General features: G+C 40.7%; 1 protein-coding gene and 2 long non-coding RNA genes across 6 annotated transcripts in view; 2 read left to right on the plus strand and 1 right to left on the minus strand.

The window, feature by feature from the left end:
* CEP295 (centrosomal protein 295) overlaps nt 1–23386 on the minus strand; it is a 71794-nt gene that overhangs the window by 2080 nt on the left and 46328 nt on the right. For 3 of the 4 annotated variants that reach the window (XM_019530340.1, XM_019530339.1, XM_019530342.1), the window contains 11 exons: nt 19461–19567; nt 18245–18386; nt 14215–14454; nt 12072–12226; nt 11629–11794; nt 8096–8769; nt 6709–6882; nt 3252–3369; nt 2190–2387; nt 1619–1718; nt 198–297 (listed from right to left, as the gene is read on the minus strand). In XM_019530340.1, the coding sequence (XP_019385885.1) occupies nt 198–297; nt 1619–1718; nt 2190–2387; nt 3252–3369; nt 6709–6882; nt 8096–8769; nt 11629–11794; nt 12072–12226; nt 14215–14454; nt 18245–18386; nt 19461–19567 (2174 nt within the window). Of the gene's footprint in view, nt 1–197; nt 298–1618; nt 1719–2189; nt 2388–3251; nt 3370–5510; nt 6136–6656; nt 6883–8095; nt 8770–11628; nt 11795–12071; nt 12227–14214; nt 14455–18244; nt 18387–19460; nt 19568–23386 lie in introns of those variants that run through there. The other variant, XM_019530341.1, reaches the window with a different exon arrangement.
* LOC109306776 lies at nt 8776–11368 on the plus strand. Its single transcript, XR_002100103.1, has 2 exons — nt 8776–10156; nt 11216–11368. It is a non-coding gene; the product is annotated as an uncharacterized LOC109306776 (long non-coding RNA).
* The window catches only part of LOC109306777, a 12581-nt gene continuing 10406 nt past the window's right edge, over nt 21212–23386 (plus strand). Inside the window, exon 1 of the long non-coding RNA XR_002100104.1 lies at nt 21212–22346. This is a non-coding gene — a long non-coding RNA (uncharacterized LOC109306777). The remainder of the gene's footprint in view (nt 22347–23386) is intronic.

The raw sequence follows: 23386 nt of genomic DNA on the forward strand, positions 1-23386 counted from the left end.
TACAAGCTGGTGCTAGAATGTCATTTCCACAAGAAAGGCTTTCCTACCACCCCAGTCTCAATCAGATACGCACATTATATACACTATAGCCTGCACTGAACTATCTGTGAAATTATCACAACTGCCCAAAGCAATACACACACAAATATGGAAATGCTGTTCTGGGAAGAACACAATGCTATACAACATGCAATTACCTTTTGAAACTCTTTAGCTTTCTCTCTGTTTCTAGCATAGGCTTCTTGCCTTGTTTTTTCTTCCTTTCTGATTTTCACTTCTGTTAATTGGTTATAAAGCCTGCCAAACAGTGAAATGATATGTGCATCTCATCAATAGAATCTCAACTTACATATTAGATGTTAACATTAACTACATAGGCTGAATTAACTCAACATTACTAAGAGTACATTTAAGCTTGATTCTTCAGTCTGTTAGTATTCATGCCAAAAATTCCTTTTCATTATATGTAAAAACTTGTTATGCTGTTTTGAAGTTACTTTTTTAATGTATTATTTTGACATTATAAAAACCATGTGTCAAGCTCAAATCAGCATAGGAGGACAATGAGATAGGTCAAAGCAATGAGATGCCCTGGCCACAGCTTAAAACCTTGGTTCAGGCCAGAGCACTTTCCTCAGCAGACAAACATTTCTCTTCTCTCTGACCTTTGCCTTTGCTAGCATGCTCCAAATCTTTATCCTAGATTAAGCTCCCCCACTGCAGCAAGTGGGAAGAGGTCCTCCAACACTTGCTCCCTCTCCCCCTCCCACCAAGCTCTTAAGCTTCTGCTCTTTCCTGTTTCGATATTTTTGACCCCACAGGCACTCATCCACCAATTAATGGCTTTACTTAGCTCCATCAGCTGACTAGGTGCCAGCCAGAGTAAGAACCAAAAGTTCTATGCATTCCTTATCTCCTAACAACACAACCTCAGAGCTGGGTATCTGTACAGACTCTCTCTAAATGCATTCAACTTTGGCCGGATTCTCAGATGAGGGGATTGTAAGATGAGGAAGAAGTGTGATGTATGACCATTACATTCACAACAGAAAGGTTAGTGTGTCACCTTGGATGCAAACTACATATAAGGGCTGAGATAAATGAGAAACTGGAAAACTGCTAAAATTAAGAGTCCACATCACTACCATGGGTATTGTTAACTTGCTTCAGAAACAGAAGTAGCTTAGTATAACTCTCCAGATTGTACTCACACAATACAGTGCGCTGATACGTTCACTGCCTTGGGACTGGAAAAAGGCTACATACCTACCTGAACTCAATATAAACAATGCTCATTACTAAAACAGAAGACTATGCGAAACATTTATTTAAGGCTCATTACCTCCTTTTGGGCAGGGCTTTATAACTATCAGTAGCCTTGAAATTTGACAGACTTCAAGCCAGTTTTACCAACCGTGCCCGTAAAAACAGAATATCCTTAGGTTACAAAGTAGATAGTGGGGTTAAGAGTTCCTACGCACCCATGCTGCTTATTCATTTGACAGACATGCAGATAACCAATGTTTGTTATGATAGCAACAGCAGAAAACATATTGGGACTGGCTCTGTGTTATTCAAAGTTACATACTTATCCAGTATGCAAGTAGAATACACTAACCTTGAAGTGCGCTGGTGCATTTCTGTTTCTACGGACCTCCTGTCTTCTGGAGAGCAGACTTTCACTTCCCCAACTTTCTTCAACTGACTGACAGCTGCACCTTTGTTTTAAGCAAGCAGATTTAAAAAAAAAAAAATTTAACCATTAGGATAACTTGATAAGTAGGGCACAGATAATACAGAAAGGAAACTGAAAATATATCTATAAAATCTGCAATATAAAATATCCATAAAATCTATAAAGTCTATGCCTTTTACAAAATTGAGTACACACTGATCAAAAGACAGATGACTGAAACTAAGCCTTAGAAGATATATCACAGATGGTTTGAAACAAAAGCAATGGCAAAACTAAGTTGTAATGTTCACTGGTTAGAAAAAACACTCTTGGAGAGAGACAAGCAATCAGAATGGACACCATGGGACAGACATTTTGAGATTGTTTCCTAACTCTCAGAGGATTTTTTTTAGGGTCTTTTCATTACAGCGAAAACAGTGCATTTGTGAGTCAACAAATAAATAAATAAAAAGAGAATCCTGCATGCTTTACTGTTTCCAAATGAAATTTTTACCAGAGGTTGGAGAATGCTCCATTGACATGTGAAATCTTTCAGTCTTGTTCCTCTGAAACAGCTTAGCATGTGGCTTTCTACTTTCTTTATTTTTAATTTCTTGAATTCTCTCAGAGGACTTACGAATGAAGTTTTTCTTCTTTTTTAAAAATGCTTCTTGTAAACTTGCTGGAGTAGAAGTGAACTCCAGTAGCATCACTGAAAAAGATAGCATAACTGTCTGCAGCCAGGAAAATAATCAACTCTAAAATTTTGGAGCTTCACAGTTTTCATAAATTATGCCAGGTACAATTCATTGGGATTAGGAAATCTTACAAAAAAGGAACAATTTGGAGTCATGATTCCTATAATAATCATAAGCTCCACTACAGCATATAGCATTTCATATTAATGATGTGTTATAACATCTTAATTCATTATCATGTATTATAAACACAGAGGTTTAAATTAGAGGTACTCTCCAACCACAGACAAGGTTTGTTGCAAATGTTTGTTTTCTAATTAAACGGGTCGACTATGTAATGAAAAAGATAAGCGTCTTATAGAGACTGAAGTGTGGTCCGTTGTTGCACTGCTGATATACCAATTCCCTACTTGTCAGAGGAACAGGGACATACTCTTTAGTGTTTATTATTTTAAATTGTGCCCTAAACTGCAGTCTGTACTCATCTCTCAGAACAGATTAAATGAGATCCCCTATCGAAGTTGTTTAGTGACTCGTACTAAGGTAAGAGAGGACCAAGAAGAATTTTAATGCTGCAAACTACACAACAACTCAAAAGGCACTGACATGCAGCATGACAGAGCAAATGTTTTGTTTTCTAATTAAATAGGTCAACTACATAATGAAAAGGATTTAGTATCTCGTAGAGACTGAAGTGAGCCTTCTGGGCAAACAAGATTGAAAAAGACGTTTTAATAGGATCTTTACACATTGCTGTGGCGTATGTTGAACCTGGACCATACATAGTATAATGCAATAATGAACTGTATTTTACCAATATTTCACTTTAATATTTAGGACAGTCTCATTTCAGCTCTAATTAGATTATAAAGAACTACCTTCAGATTGATGTAATGGAGATTGATCTTCATGAGATCTCTTCATTACTGCAGAAGAGTCAGGCTGTGTGAAAATGCAACAATCCGCTTTTGGGTCTAATGGGAAAAAATCTCTCTTCTATTGGAAACAGAAGAAAAATTGGTATAATGTACTTAAAACATCATATTTTAGTAAAATAATACTAGTGCATGTCTGTTATAGTGTATGAACAAAACAGAGCTCTATCACCATTCACGCAGATGTTGCTTTAATGCTAACTATATTTTTTCTTACAAGGAATTCAGATGGTTGGCATTAAAAACTATTATTTACAAGTTGCTAAAAAAACACCCTTCAAAAATCAGATGGGGGCACATCTATGCACGCAATTAATTCGAAGCAATATATTCCAGCACATTTTGCCAGAGTTCATTGTTCCCGGGTATTGTGTTGGAACGTGCATCTGGGACCACAGCACATTAAGCCATGTTGGAGCAGCCCTGACTGGCATGGGGCTGGTGGGTGGTGGTGGTGGGTCAGCCTGTTAACCCAGGGCTGCTCCCACCCAACTCAACTTGCTGAGGAGGGGCTGGCTTGGGCACAAGGGTCACAGGTAGTGGAAGGCTAGGGCTAACGGGGCTTATCCCCCCCAAATGTGGCTCCACTACTTCAGTGCCACTGGCACGCCCCACCACTGCAGCTCAGCACTACTGCCATGCATTGGCCCTGCACTGCCCCCGCAGCTCACCCTGCACCACCAAATAATATCGTCTTTCACCACCGTTGACAGGAGTGCTACAGTGCAGGGCTAGCCAGCTGGGGCAGCATCTATGTGTTGCTGCGCACTTAAAACTCAGTTGCACAACAGTACCTGTATTTCCAAGTACTAACCTGTAGCAGAGTTTATTAATAGCAGCACAGGTGTAGATGCTGAAATGTTTACTGTGGACCTAATTAGGCAGCTCTGCAGTAAACATCTCATGTAGACGCATACTGTTACCAGTAAAACCCCATTTTACCACTAAGTTCAGACTTTTCATTCTTGCTTTCACACTATTCTGTCCCCATCTATATCTACTCTTTTTTTCTTTTATTCTATTTCCAGCTTTCCCCCTTCATACTTGTACTGCTGTGTCTCTTCCTTCTACTCACACCACCTCTGTGTCTTGCATACAAAATTTTTTATTCCTCAGTGCTGCTCCATTATTTACAACCACATCTGAAAGCTCATTTCTCAATCTTTGCCAGGTTCTAATTACTTCTAAAAATCCAAGTTCAAGTACTTCAGGCTCCATCTCCAACTCTTCACAACCAAGTTGCTAACTCAACTATTAGTCTAATGGACTGTACCTTGGAGCCAGGATACTCATTTGATTGCTTTGCGAGCATCTTCCCAGCTAGCTACACATTATCTACATTGACTTGAGGAAAGGTATCTTTGAACAATCATCCAAAAAGGTTAAATCCTAAATATTATCTGAACAGTTTAGGATGGTTTGAGTTAGCCTGAGGAATACCTGAATACAGAGGGAAGAAACTAGGTCAGTGAAAATGTGATCAAGGGGGATCATTGGAAAATTAGCAGTCCTCACACATGGAGATAATTTTTTGTGACCCAATCTTCAGCTCTGTCATTAGCATCCTCATTAATGCATCTTAAACTGTTTGGACTGGAGGAAAATATATTTGCCATATGCTTTAAAGTCAGTGGTGCTCAACCTCTGGTCTGTGATGCCATGTCATCTGGCCTGTGGCGTCTGGAAATATGGTGGCTGGGAGCAGAGAGAGCATTAATTGCCACTCCCTTACTGACAAATTTCCCCTCATGGGCTGGATAACATGGCCCCGTGTACTAGCTCAGTGGTTCTCAACCTTTTTTGTACCAGGACCCATTTGTTAAACGTCAGTGGCCAGTCCCAACCCAGTAAACAGTTTAAGTAGAAAACAGCCCCCTGGCCCTGTTGGTGTCCCTCACTCCCAACCCACAGTTTCCACCCCTCCCAGCCCTGCTAGTGCCTCCCTCCTGATTCACTGCCCCCTAGCCCCAACTCTCAAGTGTGTGGGGCAACGGTTGTGTGTGGAGCAGGAGGGACACACGCCCTTCTCAAATTTGTGCCCACAGCGGGCACGGATGTGAAGTCTGGCCAGATTGGCAGGGCAGGAGCTGTCTCCATGGCCCAGTGGGTGGGACCTGGTGGGGGAGGGTACAGCAGCGGCAAGACTTGTTGCTGCTGCTGCTGCCGCCTTGACCCCCGTGCCAGCTGTGCTTACAGGAACATGAGGATGGGGGGCAGGGCTGTGCTGCCCTGACTTCCTCCTGCTGCCAGCTGCTCTTGTGCCAGGCCGCAGCTGTATCCTGCTGCCATGACCCAGCTGCTGCCGGCGCTGCCTCCTACCCCATCTCCCCTCCAGGGTAGAGTCTGCAAGCCTGCATGGGGAAACCCATCAATTCTCATGTTTTCTCCTTTAAAGGAAATCCATGTTTTTCCACAGGAAACAGAAAACCCAGACTCCTGTTTATTACTATGCACAGCATTAACATAAGATGAAGTACAAGCAGCATCTATTTTTTCAAAAATGTATACAAAATATGATCCATTTTTAAAGTCAATTTGTGACCCTTTCATATAATTTTGCAACCCACTTTTGGGTTGCAATCCACAGGCTGAGAAACGCTGTACTAGATCACACCAATGTGTAGGGCTGCTCCATAGCCAGATTCAGGTGTGCAGTGCCAGGCAGCATGCTGCATCACACCTGCAGACTGACCCCATCCCACTCAATCAGCCTGTAGGACCAGAAAAAAGTCTAGTTTTTATCTACTGACCATCTATTCTATAGAGCCATAATTTAATACTTGTTTTATAACACATCTTATATGGTTTTATTTTTAAGAAAGAAAACAGTATTTGGTTCTGCTTTTTTTTGGTTTCCTTACCCAAATTTCTCACTTCTAACAAACCAACGTATTCAGTAACTTGGGGATTTTTGGACCTCATTCATTCGATTTGAAGAAAAGACTACTACATGGCAAAGTCTTAATACAGTAGTATTATGAGCCCAACACTGTCTGTCTAATTTGAGAATTGCTACATGGTTCCAGTTTAATTCTATCCAACATTTAGAGTTTCCTTTCTCTCATAGGGTAGCAGAATTTTCTTTCCATTACCACTCGCAACCTTTTAACACTGGATTATTGCTTTGTGTTTCTAAAAACTACAAGACAGTCTGTTTCTCTAATGGTCTGAATTTCGAAAAACTGCATCTGAGAAGTTTTTGAGGCAAGGGAAAAGAGTTAAAGTATGGCATGAATTTAAATTCTCCACATTTGATTAGTATGAAAGACATGGCACTATCATCAATCTGAAGCATGCTCAAAATCTGCCAAACTGAATCAAATGCTTTAAATTTACCAAGGTTTTTATCCTATCTGACTAAAGCAATGAGCCACCATGATGGTAGATAATCAAGATTCACCTCAGAACAACTTTTAAACTGAGACTGATCAGCACATGCTGGGGTACTGATTTCATTTTCTCTTTTTTCCTCTTGGTCAATGGAATCCATGTCTGATTCTGCAACAGTGATATCATTTGAGCTTAGTAGAGTGAGTTCAGGTTCTTCCATAATACCATGCCCTGACTCTGTCTCCTGTAAGATAAATTGCACAAGACAACATCAGTGAGAAAAAAAAAAAATCAATTATTTCTAGCAACAGCAACATTTGTAAGCCTGTCAGAAAGGCAAAAGACTGTTCAACATATTAATAAAAAGAAAAAACTGCCCCAGGCAGTGAAGGAAATACCAAAGACAAAATGCTCTTTCTACATTTACTGATGTATACAGAATGTCTCCTAAGGACCTTAGTTCAACTTAAACATTTTATTTGCCAGTACATAAAAGCCTCCCTCCTCACTCAGAATTGGAATCTAAACCACAACCTGAAATATAGTTCTTGGCCAACAGAAGCAGCTTTTATTAGATCATTACAGAAAAGGTATTTCTTTCGATAAATTAAGCACACATCTTCCTTAGTATAATTGTTAACCTTTCCTAGAAAAACAAGCAAAAAAGAATTCCAAGATCTAATTATATAATGAAGATTTATTACACTCATTACATAGACACCCCCAAAACACTAAAATGCCATATTTTCTTGGCTACAGCACACCCTCAAACATAACATGCACCTTATTTTTTGGGGCCTTATTTTTGTAAGGCCCCAAAAAAGAAAAAAAGAAAAATCTTACCATGGACTACAGGTAAGTACCAAAGATCTGGGGTCTCTGGGGCTGAGATTCAGATCCAGCACACTGACTCTGGGGCCATGCAGTGGGACCTGATCTGGCATGCCGGTGCTGGAACCATGTAGTATAGTGGGGCAGGCCCCGATTCAGCACTTGTGCTGGGACTGTGTGGCAGGACAGGAGCTATGTGCTTGGTTCAACTCTTCACACTAGCTTCAGGGAAGCATGCTAGCTGTGAAGCCATGTGTTGGGTGTAAGGCCATGCATTGAAGACCAGCCCTGTGACAGCCCTGCAGCTGGGAAGAGGGGCTCGCTATGGGTCCAGAAATCTGGCAGTGGGTGGGGAGGTGGGAAAGGGAGGGAGCAGAGGCATATTAAATTGCTGTGGCTCCCAGAGCCATGGCATTTAATGCTGCCACTGGCTGCATGCCCACCCCCAACTATTTCCAAAACCTTGGGGAATCCTTTTCCCTGCATATCATGCACACCCCAATTTATCCCACTTGGTTTTGGGGGCTAGAAGTAAGGTGCAGAATTTGAGAGAAAATATTTCTAGCATGGAGTAATAGCCTTAAGTGTGAATGCAGTTAAAGTAAAATTTGTTTTGTGCAGCTTACCCATACTGGTACCCAGGCTTGTGACGAGCAAGAGCCTGAACTTATTGTGAGCACTGAATGATAACTTTGTTTTTCATGCATTTGCAGCACAGGATCACTCTCTTGTACAGTAGCTTTCACAGGGATGGCTGAGATTTCTGAATAAGTTTCTCTAGACATACTGCAGGATATCTGTGCTTCTAAAAAGCCTTGCTCTTCCTCTGCTACATTTGTGCTACACTGTGAAGCCACTTCCACCACCGTATTAGCTTCCCTTGCAATAACTGGGGTTTTAGTAAGCTCCTGATATTTATCAGGTGTCACAGTATCAAAACACAAGGCTCTGAATTCCCCATCCTCTTTTAAAGAAAGCTCAGCCAGTGGAGTTTTGTTTACTGCAATCTGTGTTGTATTTAGCTGGTCAAATGAACTATGTTCTTCCAGTGAACTTAGACTTTGACTTCGCAGGCTTTCCACAGAAGACTGGAAATTAATATTTTCAATGTTTTGCCTCAGCTCCTCATATTGGTCTCCAACAAGTGAAATGCACCTCTCACTCTCTGCATCTTTTATTTCAGGATTTTGTTCAGAAGAGCTTTCAGGTACAATGCTAAAGTCTACTGGTTTTTCAGCATTCTGACCATTCTCATTCAGAGTAGATTCCAATTGTAGTGGATGAAAAGATTCTTCAGAACCTGTTTAATAAATACAGATGCATTCAAGCAAACCAACATCTAGAAAGTAACTAATTTTACCTTCATATTAAATGCATAAGATAAGCCAGGCAGACAGGATGACATGGTTTTAAATACTGTAAATTCATTTAGACACATAATCATCACATACAGTATACTGTTTCAGGAAGGCATCTGCATCTAAAAATAAAGTCTTAAAAATATTCTCAGAAAACCATCTTTCTTTAAACTGGTGAAACTCAGCACAATTATATATGAGTCAGTGGGACTACACCATTTCATTAGCCCTAGGAAACCATGCTCAGTGACAGAAATTTGAATTACTGTCATAAGGTTTCCCAACAGCATCTCTGTAAAAGGGGCAAAAATCCACCATCATTACTGGTGTAGTACATTATCTTCAGAATAGAATACATTCAAATCAGAACAGACCGTTCTTCCATATTAAAGTCGATTGTAACAGATAATAACTGTGATATAATTTTTCTCAGTAAGGTCTACATGTACAAAGTGAATCACAAGGTTTTCTTACAGGCTAGGAAGGTAAAAAGATATATTGATATAATTTCTATTTTGAATTGGGAAGTATTTCAATACTAGAATATCTATTTGTAAACAGATGAGAGGGTTTCTATAGGAGGGGGAATCTTAGGGAGTTAACATTTTTAAAATTAGCAGGTACTGTACAAGTCCATCTCTCTCTAAACAAGGTAACTATATACTCCAGGCTCTCTAAATCCAAAACTTGCTTTGTACAGACACCTGCATATCAAACAGCTTTCAAAATACTACTCCCAGAGTCAAATCCCATGCTCCCTTATTCAGTAAAATAACAGAGGTTTACTTGTGCCAAAGAACGTAGAAGTCCCACAGCAAACAATGGCTGTTATGAAACTCAAGTCTATAAGAATAAACTCAATCAGAAATGAAACATGATTTAAAACAAGACAGGACTCAAAACTGACCTACTCCAAAAGCAGTCCCCTCTACTAGTATTTACATCCTTATACAATGGCCAGAATTACAGCAAATAACAAACCATGATATGTATAACTTTCAGCACAAAAATAATTGTTTTTTGGGGGGGGGATGGGGAACTTAAAGGGTTAATTTAAATTGTTACATCTAAAACTAGGAGCTTATACTCTATCCTTAAATCATTCATAGAAATGCAACACTAGATGGGATCTTGTGGGTCCAATATCCTGTCTCCCTACTACCGCAGGCAACCATGTCATAGAATACTTTTGTGTCTGAGGACTGAAAATTGCAAATTCTACATTGGGACCTCTGCAACGCAGAGAAGCAGCAAGAGGAGCAAGAGCAACTACTGTATTTACTGAAATACAAAATGAGGTTTCCCCCTCCCCCAATCAATATAGCATAGGTACTGACTTTTATTTTTGCTTTTATTTTTATTTTTGCAGTTGGAGAGGCTGGAACAAGCTCCAACACTCTCCCCTAGTGCCAAAAATGCTAATGGAAACTTAAACGGGGGGTCTGTTACCTCTGCAGGGAACTGGTACCAGGAGGACCGGAGCCAGCCCTGACACCCTCCCCTCAGTGCCAAAAATTCTTGATCTTAACCAAAAGGCTAAGATACTGATGGGAACTTTTTTTCGTGGCTCTTAAAAAAAACAAACCGAGTTACTCCCCCCCAGGAGGGAATGAGCACCAGGCCTGGAGATACTGCAATATCAGGCCAGCACTAAGAGGCTCAAGAAAGTTCTTAACTCTGAATTAAGTTCCAAATTTCAACTGAGGAGAGCTCAATCATTCAAGCCTGTGTGGCATTACCACCAGCAAGTATCTGGAATTTAATTTGGAACAGATTTGGCCCTGGAACTGAAATTTTTAAAAAGTTGGTACCACATACAAATAAGTACTAAAGTGCTGCTTAAAAGGATGTTTATGAAGTACCTGTGCTAAAAATGGCACCAGTTTGCAAAAAAAAGATTAAATACATCAATTCATGATTAACTAAGTTTATGTTTATTACAAGGTCAGTGTTTTCAAATTTGCCCCTTACTTTCATGTGCTCTGGGAGAGCAGGGTCTTACAAAAAGGAGAAGGTAAAGGGGCTGCAGGGGAAAGAACTTGGGGCAGGAAGGGAGCAGAGAGCAAGGGGGCTGCCTGACCACCCAGATTTATTTTCCCTGCTGTATCAATGGGGGAGGGACAAAGTCAACGCAAACCTCCAATAATTAGATTCTATATCTGGAAATTTATAAACAAATTTATACATTTTTCATATACAGAATCTAATTATTCAAGGTTGTTTTATATTCAGTGTCATCTTATATTCAAGTCAATATGGTACTTGTATCTTGTTAGGTAAGAGTTTTTGACTTAGTTTTACTAGAAAATTGTCAAGCCTAAGATCAGATCACAAATGATTTGTGAATCCCATTCCTCAAGTGCCTAATTCTTGCTGTTTATTTTACAGGGAACTTAAGCATCTACCTCCTCTGGTTTATGAATTCTACCCAGAACCTTGGCACCCACAAGATGAGTGGTATGATGTGTGGTGTCACCACATTAATTCCTTTGCAGATCTGAGCCTAACCTGTATGGCTCATTAAAACACTACTGGACATAGTACTGCTCTATGTTCTAATTGCTGGGGCTGGGTGCATTCAGGATAGGAGCAAGTGGGAGAAGCTTCTTTCTGTAGCTGCAGCCCTGGGCTCAGCAGAGGCACAGACTGAAAGCTGGCCTAAAACACTACAGAGAAAAGGGTATAGGTCACTAGTAGCTAGCAGCATCACTACTAATCTTAGTGGATCAATCAATTTTAAAGTTTTATATTTAGATATTAACATAATTGCCACATTATTGTTCAGATAACAGTGCACATACCCAGAGTAATGTTTTCTTTAAGAGATTCCTCTGCTTGTAATGAATCCTTATTTAGCCCCTTCATTTCGTGACAAGAACGTGGATTGTTATTTCTCATTTTCCGGCTTGAGGTCGTGGTTTCTAGAAATGTAGATGTGTCTTGACTTTTTGTTGAGAAACTTGAACTCTAGTGAGAAACACCCCCCACAAAAACCCCATGATTAATACTCAAGTTCCAGGTTTAATATTTTCAGAAATATGAAAACTGAACAAAAACTTAAACAGTAATTTCTACTTTCCATGTCACATTTCTAGGTAAACTGTATTGCCAATTCTACATACAATAAAGCTTGTTCCTATCTTTAAATGCCAGAAGATTCAAGTCTTACAGATTACAACCCTATAAAAATTGTACACTGAAGTATTTCCTTCTTTAGGAAAAAAACTCCAAATCCATGTAATACCTTGCTACAGTCCTTGCTGTCTTGAGAAATTCTATATTGAGAAAGGGAAGATGAGAGATCCAAGTCAGGACTTTGTTCCAAAGGTTGAAAGAGCTGGCGATGGAAGTGCGGGAAATGTCTTTCCATATCTGACAAATCAAGTCCAACTGCTGGAGCTTAACAAAAATATTTAAAAAATGTAAATCTGGCTCCCATACTTAGATGCAGTAAATTAGATGTTATCTAATGCACATTCACAAATACTTTTGCCCAGTTTAAAACCAAATCTTTACAACCTATGTTACTGACACTCTAATGTTGCCCCATCCATATACAAATGCCCAAGAAACAGAATTGTGCTGAATCAGCTTTGAAACCTGTCCTGAGGCAGAGCAACTTTAAACAAAAATGCTAAAGCTATAACCTAAGTAGCAATTCACAACCATCTTATTCTTTTCATGCATTACTTTCATTATCATTATTTTTATGCATTGTCTTTTGTTTCTAGGAAGCAGAGTACTATGTTTACTCAATTCCAAGATGTGCCTGAGTTTAAGATGACTTCCCAATGATTAGATTCTACACATGGAAAATGTATACATTTATTATAATTTTCCATGTAGTAAATCTAATTACTGGAGGATTGTCTTAAATTCATCCCCCGCACTACTGCAGGCGGTGAAGGGACAGAGTGGGGGAGGCAGCCAGTCAGGCACACAGTAGGGCAGGTGGTGGTAGGGGCAGTGAGAGGGAGGCAGTGAGGGGAGCAGTGGGGAACAGGTAGTGGGGGGGGGGGGGGGGCACCCGGAGGGGAGGTAAGGGTGGTATGCTGTTTGTCCCCTGATGCCTGCTCCCCTTCCCACTTGCCCCTCCTTGTGCCTGTTCCCCACAGCTTCACCCTCCTCTTCTCTTCTCCACACTACTTTTGCCCCCTGCAGCCTCAGGTCCCTGCCCTCCCATTCCCTCCCCCTAAAATGTCTCTACCCTCTATCTGCTGTGCCATCCTCTGCTTTTGCAGTCCCCACTGCAGCCTGGTGCACTAAGCACAGCTCCAGCCCAGCCTTATAACAGCAGTCTGGAGCTGGCTCTGCTGCTACAGGGCCAGGCTGGAACCATGCTCTAGGCTGCAGTCAGCAGAGAGTCTGCTGGCACCAGACCAAAGGTAAGGGGGAGCGTGGTGGGGTGGGAGGAAAGGACAGCACAGGAGGGAGCCTGTGTGCAGTACGGGGGTGAGGCTGCAGGGGAGGAACAGTGAGGGTACAGAAGGTGGCAGGAAGCAGGCAGTAGCTCAATTCTAAGATGAGGAGCTCTCTTCCCCCATATTAAATGGGGGAAAAGAAATAGTCTTTTAATCAAGTAAATACGGTGTTTATAAAATACTACTTGGTACAAAAAATCAATGCCATGTCACCTGACTACAGGCTCAGCTTACACTATTCATTTTTACTATTAAGCATATTCATTTGTATTTTCCAAAACCAAATACATCGCACATATGCATCAAATTATCAGATAATTAAATTCCTGATCTTAGAGATGTCTGTACTGTGCAATGCTGAAAGTTCCAAGGGCTGCCTACCACTTCTCTCAACATGTGCACACAGTGCAGTATAAATACACAAGCCATTTCAGGTACCAGGAAGCAGTATAACCATGGTAGCATGAACCCTGAATACCATTCCCCCTCCTACTTGCCAGGCTAACTACCCTATTTACCTACATCAGAGGTGGGCAAAATGCAGCTTGTGGCCTGCATGCAGCCCACAGGTCCAGACTATCTGGTCCACAGGGCCCCTAAAAAATTTAGAAAATTAATAATGATCTGCCCCAGCTGCCTGTCATGCGGACCTTGATGGCTTGCCAAAACTCAGTAAGTGGCTTTCCACCCGAAATAATTGCCCACCCCGACCTACATTGTGTTCTGTGGCTAGACTGCTTCTGGTACCTAATACTGCACTGAATTATACAGTGCAGACATACCCTTGATTAAAAGGGAGAAGAATCTCATCTGGGACAGGAAATAAAGTGCCTGCAAGCTAGTTACTAACCTAGAACATAATCAGAGGTCAAATAAATATAGATTAAAGCACCTTCATATCAAACGTCTTCTCACTGTACAATTCTAAAATTTAGTACTAAGATAGTCTAAAAAAAGGGTCATTACCATGGAATGCTACATTGTTTTCAGGTAACCAATTAAAGTCTTTAGTATATTTGTCTATTATCTGCTGAACTGATCTTCTGTTAGAGACAAAATTTTCTTCTACAGGTAACTGAGATTCAGAAACTTCAGAGGAATCCCCTTGTCCCTGCTGAGCGGCAGACATGGGAGAAGCTGAAGAGTTCCAAGGGCTGTTCACTGTTTCTCGCAAAATCTTATCCTCTGTGCTATTTGAAGACAAGCCTGGAAGATAAACCATGTTTGACACAGTGTGGCCACATCTACATGAGATATTTACTGCAGAGCAGACTAATTAGTTCTGCAGTAAAATCTCAGGGTCTACATGTGCAACCCTATTAGGCTGCAGGAAACTAATTAACTATGCCATAGATTACTACTTCAAAACATAGGTCCTATCCTATGCCAACATTACTTAGCGTGCAGCAATGAACATGCAGATAACGATGGGGCTGGCTGGGGCATGAGGGGTGTTACAATGTAAGGGCTGCCCACCAGCTAGTCCTGCCCTGTGGCACCCTCGTGCCCCAGCCAGCCCCTCTGCAGCATGCTGAGCTGGGTCGGAGCAGCCCTGGGCTGGCAGGCTGACACCCTGGACCCTCTGCTAGCTGGGTAAGTTCTGCTCTGGCTCAACATGCCATGTTCTAGGTTCGTGTGTAAATGTGACACCCAGGAGCAATAAATTTATGTGATGTGCATCACATTAATTTCATATGTAGACATGCCCTGTTACAAGTAAAACACTTACATGAACTTACTTGGAAAATAAAACTTTTGTTTTACTAGCTGCCTTGAAACAATTTAAACTACTTTTTTTATATATATATAAAATTACTTCTTTCAAAAATTCCCCCTCTTCCCCACAATAAAACTTAGACTTCTGGAAATTGCCACTAAAATGGTGATGCCCAACTACACAGTGCTCCATGAAGCTTATTAATGTTAAAGAATGTAGATGGTTAAGCTTTAGGAAATACTAAAATAGCAAAATTAGAACCAAGGCTGTTGAATTAGCTTGCACCATGTAACCAGAGCTGGCCTTACAGGTGGGCAATATGAGTGACCACCAAAGCTGCTGTGGTCAGAAGCATGTCAAACATACACATCAGCAGCCTATGATCACAGTAGCACTCTCCCCCTGCCTTATCCTGGGCCAATCTCTGCCCCAGGTAGAAGGAGCATGCCCAGCCCAGCCTGCCTCCTTCTAGCCACTGCCCAGAGGGAGCTGGGCTGGGCACGTGCAGGTATGGTGGTGCCTGGTCCAGTCCACTCACCTTGGTGCTGACTGCAGCAGCACCACTGACAAGGGGGTGGAGGGTGGCGGGCACCAAAATACAAGTTTGCCTAGGGTGCCATTTTCTCTAAGGCCGTCTTTGTGTGCATCTTAAGTACTTAAGTGGATCCTGCTGCCACAGCATCATACTGTTTTAGTCTTTTCAGTGTATCCCTAAACACCCTTATTCATGTAAAGAAGAAATATTCCCCTTTATAGGAAATAAGGAAAGAATCTAAGGCTATGCCTGTACTGTCTCCTTGCTGAGGACACAATCACGAAGTGTGAAAATAGAGCTGGGGCCAGAGAACAGCTTATTCCTGCTACTAAGCACACAACATGTTTAGGCATTTCTATTCTATTATCATATCGTATTTACTCGAATAGAATATGACCATGATTCCCCCCAGTAATTAAATTCTATATCTGGAAAATATATAAATGTGTTATAATTTTCCAGGCATAGAATATAATTATTGGAGGTTTGTCTTGAATCTGTCTGTCTCCCACTGCTATAGCAGGGAAAATAAGTCTGGGAGGGCCAGGTAGCCCTTTGCTCTCAGCTTCACCCAACCTTTTTCCCTTGGCAGCCCCTTCCCCCTCTTCTTACTGTCAGCTTCAGTTCTCCCTGAGCACATATAAGTAAAGAGTAAATCTGAAAACAGTAACATTGAAATTAAACATGGCTGTAGCAATCTGCATACAGTACCCATACACTTAGTTTATCTAGAATTCCAACCCTAACTTTCTATGATTCTATGTTATTAAGGACTTTATTAGCATGTGCTAAAACTAGATTATGGAAAGTAAGAAACCCCTGGGTTTATAAGGGGTTGCTTTCACTGAAAGAGTGCCTGAACTTTGGGCTGTGCAAGCTGAAATACTATGTCGACTGGCAGAAGGAAGAGATTGGAGACGAAGTGGAAGAAAAAGCACTGGACACACTTGTTTCACTGAATCAACAAAGAGGACTGATGGGAGAGGCAGAGTGTTTCAGGTGGTTACTAAGTGGTTTTTCATGGAGTTCTATATGAAGAAGAGTTCTGTAAGGGTTTCTTTTTTGTGGGAAGATGATGCAAGTTGTTGAAAGTCTTAATATACATAGCTCCCATCAAAATACTTGCCCAATGTGGATCGTATGTTCTATAGTCATGCTCAGTGTTGGCTCCATTTAACCAACTTCACAGTTAGTTTCCATTGCTGAGTTTATGGTGCTTTTGGCAGTAGTTTAACGATAGACGATGTATTTAGTGAGATTTCCTTGCATGCGATTATAAGATGAGAGACTTTTGTTCCCATGCCATTTTGGGGGAACAACTCTCTTCCATTTGAGTAAATAAGGTGATTTTTCAACTGAGTTGGTAAATGTTAGATTGCAAACACCTGAGCCAGGAGTGTACTACCTTCTTGTATTTGTAAAACATCAGACAGACTTGTGCTTCATAGTGAAATGAATCATAGTAAAGAGAGATTGCTAATGAGTGCAAAATATCAGAATTAAAATGTTGAGTCTTAGAATCAGTTATTTAATAATAAGAAAAAAATGTTCACATTAAATCTAGATCATGAATGAACAGAAGAAATATGAAGGTTTCTGCCTTAAATGAGAATTTGCTGGAAAATTATGAATATATGAAAGAAGAAAGAAACACACAAGTCCTGGTGAAAATAAATGTTGTATCAAAACAAATGTAGTATCAGACTTCACTGATTTGGGTCAAACTGGTTTATGAAACTTATGTCCCAGACTCCTTCCTGGTTTAAGTTAAACCATAATCCCCCAGCATCCCAACATGCTTTGCAGCCCTGGGCTGGGCTGTGCTGTCTGCTCCAGAGAGCAGGGCTGGTGCTGGCCCTGCCCTCTGCTTCCTAGCTACAGCAGTGAGGGGGTTTGGGGGTGGGGGGGTAAGCCTTGCTGGGGATGCAGTGCAGTCTACAGCAAGGGGGAGGAGGGGGGGAGAACGGGACTGCCCTCCACACCCTGGCAAACCCTGGATAGAGTCTGGGGCCAGGGAGGGGGGGGTTGAACACCCCTTCCTCCGCTCAAGCTTACTGCCAGCTGTCACTGTGGACTACAAATCCTGAAAGCAGGAAAAGGAAGTGATGAAAAACCCTACAGCGTCCTGCTGATATGATTTGGGACTGCAAATCCCAGAGACCTTGGAGGCAGCAGGAAGAGGAAGTGAACACAGTCCATGCTGGCTCCATACTAGAGAGCCGTGCTCTAGTGACCCCTGCTTCTGGCCTGAGCCACTGCAGACACGTGGCTGCATTTCCTAAATCAAAGGGAAATGTCTGTTCACTTCTGTTTGAATGTAATCTCTGCAGTTCAGCCTAACTTGCAAAGACTGAATCACTTCAGCCTCAGGCTTTTCGACTCTGTACTTAGCCTTGAAGTTTACGATCACCATACCAAAACTTCAGGGTATTTCTGAAATATACAAGAAACCATCTCTATTCTACTGTAACTCAATCTGCACAGATTAGCCACATATTAAAGTTTTATAATTGTTTTCTTTTGAATTTTTTTCAAATTTTGCCAGCCTGAAAAGGCGAAGGATTGTAATGAGCTGCAGCTGCAACATAATTAACTTCAAGAGTAGCATTAGCCAAAATTAGTCATAATAGCAGAAAAGATGTTACTAGTTTTAGTTTAGTGGATTTGAATAAAACTATAATCAAGAACCATTCCATTATACTTTTTGCAAGAATATGCAAGTTCTGTTTAAAAAAAATATTTACCAGAGTTAGCAGGACTTATGTCCAACTTTTCGCTGGTTAAAAAGCTTCCAGTGGAAATTGTTGTTGAAGACAAATTGCATGTTGCCTCTTGTAGGCAAGCCTGTGAACTTAAACTGCTGGGCAGTGCTCCAGAAAGTGCTACCTAGGGTTAAAGAACATATGAAGCTAGTATTGTATGTTATAGTTAAACTCAAAATAGTTAACACTTATTTTGAATACAAGAACTACACACTTTATACTGAGCTCAGTTCAAGTGTAGAAGCCTTCATTATCTGAAATCAGGCAAACAAAAGGTTCATCATTGCTCAGGACAACAGATCACTCAATACTCTCCCACACGTACGCTCTCTCCAAGTCCCACCCCACTGCCATACACACACACACACACACACACACACACACACACACACACACCCCCTCACATCCACACCCTCACACAATTATGCTGCTTCCCCGAATACACAAACACTCAGTTATACTGCTTCCCAGAACTGTACACAGATCATAACACCATGTAGATCAGCTGATCTTTTGGTGCTCAGATTTGGCTTTCTCTCATCACAGATCTACTTGAATAATAAAAAGCAGATCTCAGAGGAAAAGGAGTACAGCACTTGAAAGCTCTTATGACTATTTTAAAAGTGACCAGCATGGGAAAGCTACTAAGTTATTTTATTTCTTTAATTCTACATAAATGTGCCCTGAGAGGGTTTATGAAAATTACGTATCTATATATAGAGCTGGGGTTTAACCCTTAAGAGAAGAAATATGATGGTTCATCTTTTTTATTTTTGTTAGTGGACGCCACCAGAAAAGCTGGAGTGTTAGCTCTGAGCTCGACTGCAAAAGGACAAAAGTATTGTAGATTTTGAAGGTTTGCTCCTCCTTTACATCATGCAAGTTAAAAAACTGTTAACAAAAAGGAAGAAAGAAGAAGATGTAATCTGACTACAAAACCCTTAATTACTGAGGAATTTCTGTCAGATTGCTTGGACTTCTTCATGTTTCTAAAGATTTCAGGAAAACCAAACCCGAATTTCTATTCAAAACGCATGCATAAATCCACACAACTAACAAAAAGGTAGAAGAAACTCTCATGCCTTGCGGGTCACCTTCAATTCATATTTCGAATTAGTACAAACAAACCTTAGAATATAGCATGTGTTTTTATTATGTTCTAGGATTATCTTAAAAAGCCGGATACATTATGACTGACCGTACGGTTGGGGTTAAAAAATAACCCAGAATCTGCAGCGATTCCCCTTCCAGTGTTAGCAGAAAAAACTGGTGAATCTTGAGGTATAACAGAATCCTGGGACGGGCCTGAAAACAAAATTACAAGAGTTACAAGTGCAACATTACCACATTTTGAGCACTAGATGGCAACAATACCTTTTAGTTCTATCACTGCAAAGTAACTTGTTGACTTATGTTTTCTCTCTGCCTTATTACCTATAAAAGGCTTTCTCCTCCACCGTGTTACTTCAAGAACAGCAATTGCCCTTGACAACACAGTGTAGCTCTCCATAACCAGCTTTTCTGACTTCAAATTGCCATGCTTGCTTTCTCTCCAGAAGAACACACCACCAAAAACTAAAGAAACCAGCAGAAGTGGTGCAGTCGCCATCCCTGGAGGCGTTCAAGAGGAGGCTGGGCAGGCACCTCATTGAGCTTATTTAAGCCCAGTTCCCTCTGGCGCGTGGCAGGAGACTGGACTCTACCTTATAGGTCCCTTCTGGTCCTTCTATTCTATGATTCTATGAAATAAATGTCACTTAGAAGGCTGAGAACTGGGAATTTATTGTTGGGTGTTGCAGAATGAACCACAGGTTTTTTAGTGTCAGTCCATTTACTATATACAAATAACTTCTTTTGCCTAACATTACCCATTTACTGTACCCTGATTTAACTTTTGGCTTCCAAAAGTGAATGGGAAGAACCAGAATTTGGCTTCCATACCTTTCCATAAAAAGTACAACAAAACAAATTGGTGCCTGAAAAAAAACAACCCAGACACTAGCTTCAGACTTAAATTTGAAAAAGTTATTTTTAAAGCTAGCAGCGCCTTCAAAGTTTGTGTGAAGGTGGGACTGTGATAGATGAGCTCTATTTCAAACATTTTTGCTTGAAAATTCTTTCTAGTAGTAATTTTCGAGTAAGAAAACTTAATTGTGTGCAGGAACTTAAGTATTTTCAAACCGTGCCAGATGTGTGTGCATTTTTGGGCTTCACATTTTAAAAAGACATGGAGAAGTTACAGAAGTCCCCCCACCCCCCATTGCTACACGTGTCAGGGTTTCCCTGGCCCCTCCTCAGAAGCACTGGGTGTTAGCTACAGCCAAAGATGGGGATTTTGACTGGAGTGTGCCAGTGCTTCTGCTGGAGCTTAAAGATGGAGGTTCCTGGCTAGAGACGGTCTTGTCCCTCGACCCAGGGTCAGATCACCACATCTGGGATCAGGAAAAACTTTTATCCCAGGGCCAGATTGGGTTTTTTTGCCTTCCTCAGTAAGAAGGGGTGTGGCCCTCTTCCTCAAATCTCTCCAGCTTACTTTAACAACCTTGTAGCAGCTAGACACTGCCTACCATTGTCCCCCTGCTTTACTTGTAGTAAGTTAGTGCTATCAGGCATTGTGATTGTGCAACTGGGTTGACTCTGTAGTTTCACTGACAGGTTCTTCCACAACAAAGCACAAATACTGAAAGAACACAAAAACTTGCAGAATTGTGATTTTTCAGTTTTAAAAACTGAAAACATTCACATTAAAAGATGGCCCTATGCAGAACAACAAGCCACACTAAGTGCAGTAAGAGCTGACTAAACAACTGATCTCAAAGCAGTGGTTAGTAGGAATCATCGTTAAAACCAGGTTGTTGTCATCTGATTCTATACGAATTTGTGCTAGGCTTGAGACCCTGTGTAGAGTAGATATAAAGTCATTGCTGACTCAATTTGTATTAGACAAAAAATTGTGGAATGGAGAGTGAATTCTTTAAAATGAGATACAAGTTGCTCAATTAAAAAGAAAATGTCAATCAAGTCATCTCTTAACTTACACACTATAGTCCACATATGTGTAGTTTGCTTAACTGCATGCCACCATGTGTATTGTTTATAATATATCTGTTGTCTATATACCAGTCATGTGCATAAAATACTTAAGAGCATAGGATGTTAGCCTTATTGTCTACTTTGTAGCTTAACTGCTCAGTCGCTGTCATTTCAAAGCTTCCAAAACTGCTCTAATCTGACTAGGTCTTGTCCAATCCAAGGCCACTATCAGAGGCATAAGGTGTTCTGAGAAAGTAGATGAGCCTTACTGAAGGGTACTGTTTGGGTGGTTAATGAGCATTCTTTACATCAGGGAAGTCAATAGTTGGGGTAGGGGCATAGCCTATTTTCTATTCTGAGGACATGCACTTCAATAGAGTACATTAAGTATTTTCAAAGGTAGAAAATGTTGGGACAAAAGAGCTCTCATTTAATGGAAAGACGCATTATAAGAACCAATGATCAGGAGCTGAAGCCATATACGTTCAAATGGAAAATAAAATGCAGATTTTGAACAGTGGGCTGTTCCAAGCCAGAAACCGGCAACCTTAGAAGAGTAACGGGCCACTGCCTGTGACCTGGCTGACATCAATTTGTTCTGCCTCTGATTTCCCTTGCACCACCAGTGCTGTGGGTTCCCCCACTGCCATCCAGATACAATCCCAGCTGTAGGGTTGCCAACCCCTGGATTAAACTATCAAGAACAACAGTGGATTCTCTTCCATCTTTTGAAGTCTTCAAATCAAGATGAGATGTCATTGTAAGCGTGTTATTCAGAAAGGCAATTTATTGGGATCAATACGGGGAGAACTTGCTGAAATTTAATGGCATGCATTATGGAGATCAAACTAGATGATCAAATGCTCCCTCCTGGCTTAAAGCTATTCCATAATTGCAAAATTGCTTTATTACTTACAGCAGTAATACATTTGTTTTTCTACTATTAATACAAATGATGAACGCATCACAGTTTATTGCTCTAAGCCAAACTAACTACTAATTTCAGTGGGGTTAAAAGGAGTTTCACCTTCTCTCATTGCTTAGTTACAATGTATTTTAATGACAGTCCTGTATTTGGAGGATAGCGATAGAAACATCTTTAACCAACAGATTATCTTTGTCACACACTGCCTCCAGCCTCCTATAAGAGATTTTTGTACTTTAACATACTGGCTGTTACACTGTGACAATGTATTTATGTATTTTTAAAAATTAAGGCAAGAATACATAGGATTTTATTTGTCCAGTGGAAACAGTGATAAGCTGGGAATGAATGATCTGAACTCTTACTTCCAGAGACAAAATTCCAAGTGAGAAACTGCTCAATGTAAAACATGAAAGAAAACGCCAACCAAAACAAACGACCCCCCCAAAAGATTAGGTGAAACCCAACCAATAATACAAATTGCTGAGAGCAAAGGCATAGGATATGTGCAGCCACAGGCAAATATTTTGCATTGAGATGGATAGTTAAGCCAAAAGAAAATGGATGAGACAAGAAACAATTTTAGAAATCAGAGATCTGACTGGGGCAGCAATGTAGAAGAAGATAATTATATCTGAAAAATGCTAGAGGGACTGTCCCAGATTGGAGGCTGAGCAGATGAACACGAAGGAAAAAGAATGATGCTTAAGGCTGAAAAAACAGAAGAGTTTTTATATATTAAATTTAGCTATAATTTTTAAACAAATATAATATACAAGCCCCACTGAACAGACTCATCCAGCAGAAATATGTTCAAACTGAAGAGTTATTAAAACATGTTTTTAATCTATACTTTATATATGGAGGCAGTTTATACTATACAAGGGTTCTGAATTGCAGTCACCAGGTCAATCCTGCAATCCAGGACCATGGGAATGAGAGCACCTATGATCCTGATTGGGCAAAGAGGATGAGGAAAATGCATCACAGAAAAACAGTAATAATTATAGTTTCATAGTTTGTAGGGTTGGAAGGGACCTGAGCAGATCATCTAGTCCGACCCCCTGCCATGGCAGGAAACAATACTGGGGTCAAACGACCCCAGCAAGATGTTCATCTAACCTCCTCTTAAACACCCCCAGGGTAGGAGCCTGCACCACTTCTCT

This window comes from Crocodylus porosus, unplaced genomic scaffold, assembly GCF_001723895.1.
Source record: "Crocodylus porosus isolate Cpor-Errol unplaced genomic scaffold, CroPor_comp1, whole genome shotgun sequence".
NCBI classification, from domain to species: Eukaryota; Metazoa; Chordata; order Crocodylia; family Crocodylidae; genus Crocodylus; species Crocodylus porosus.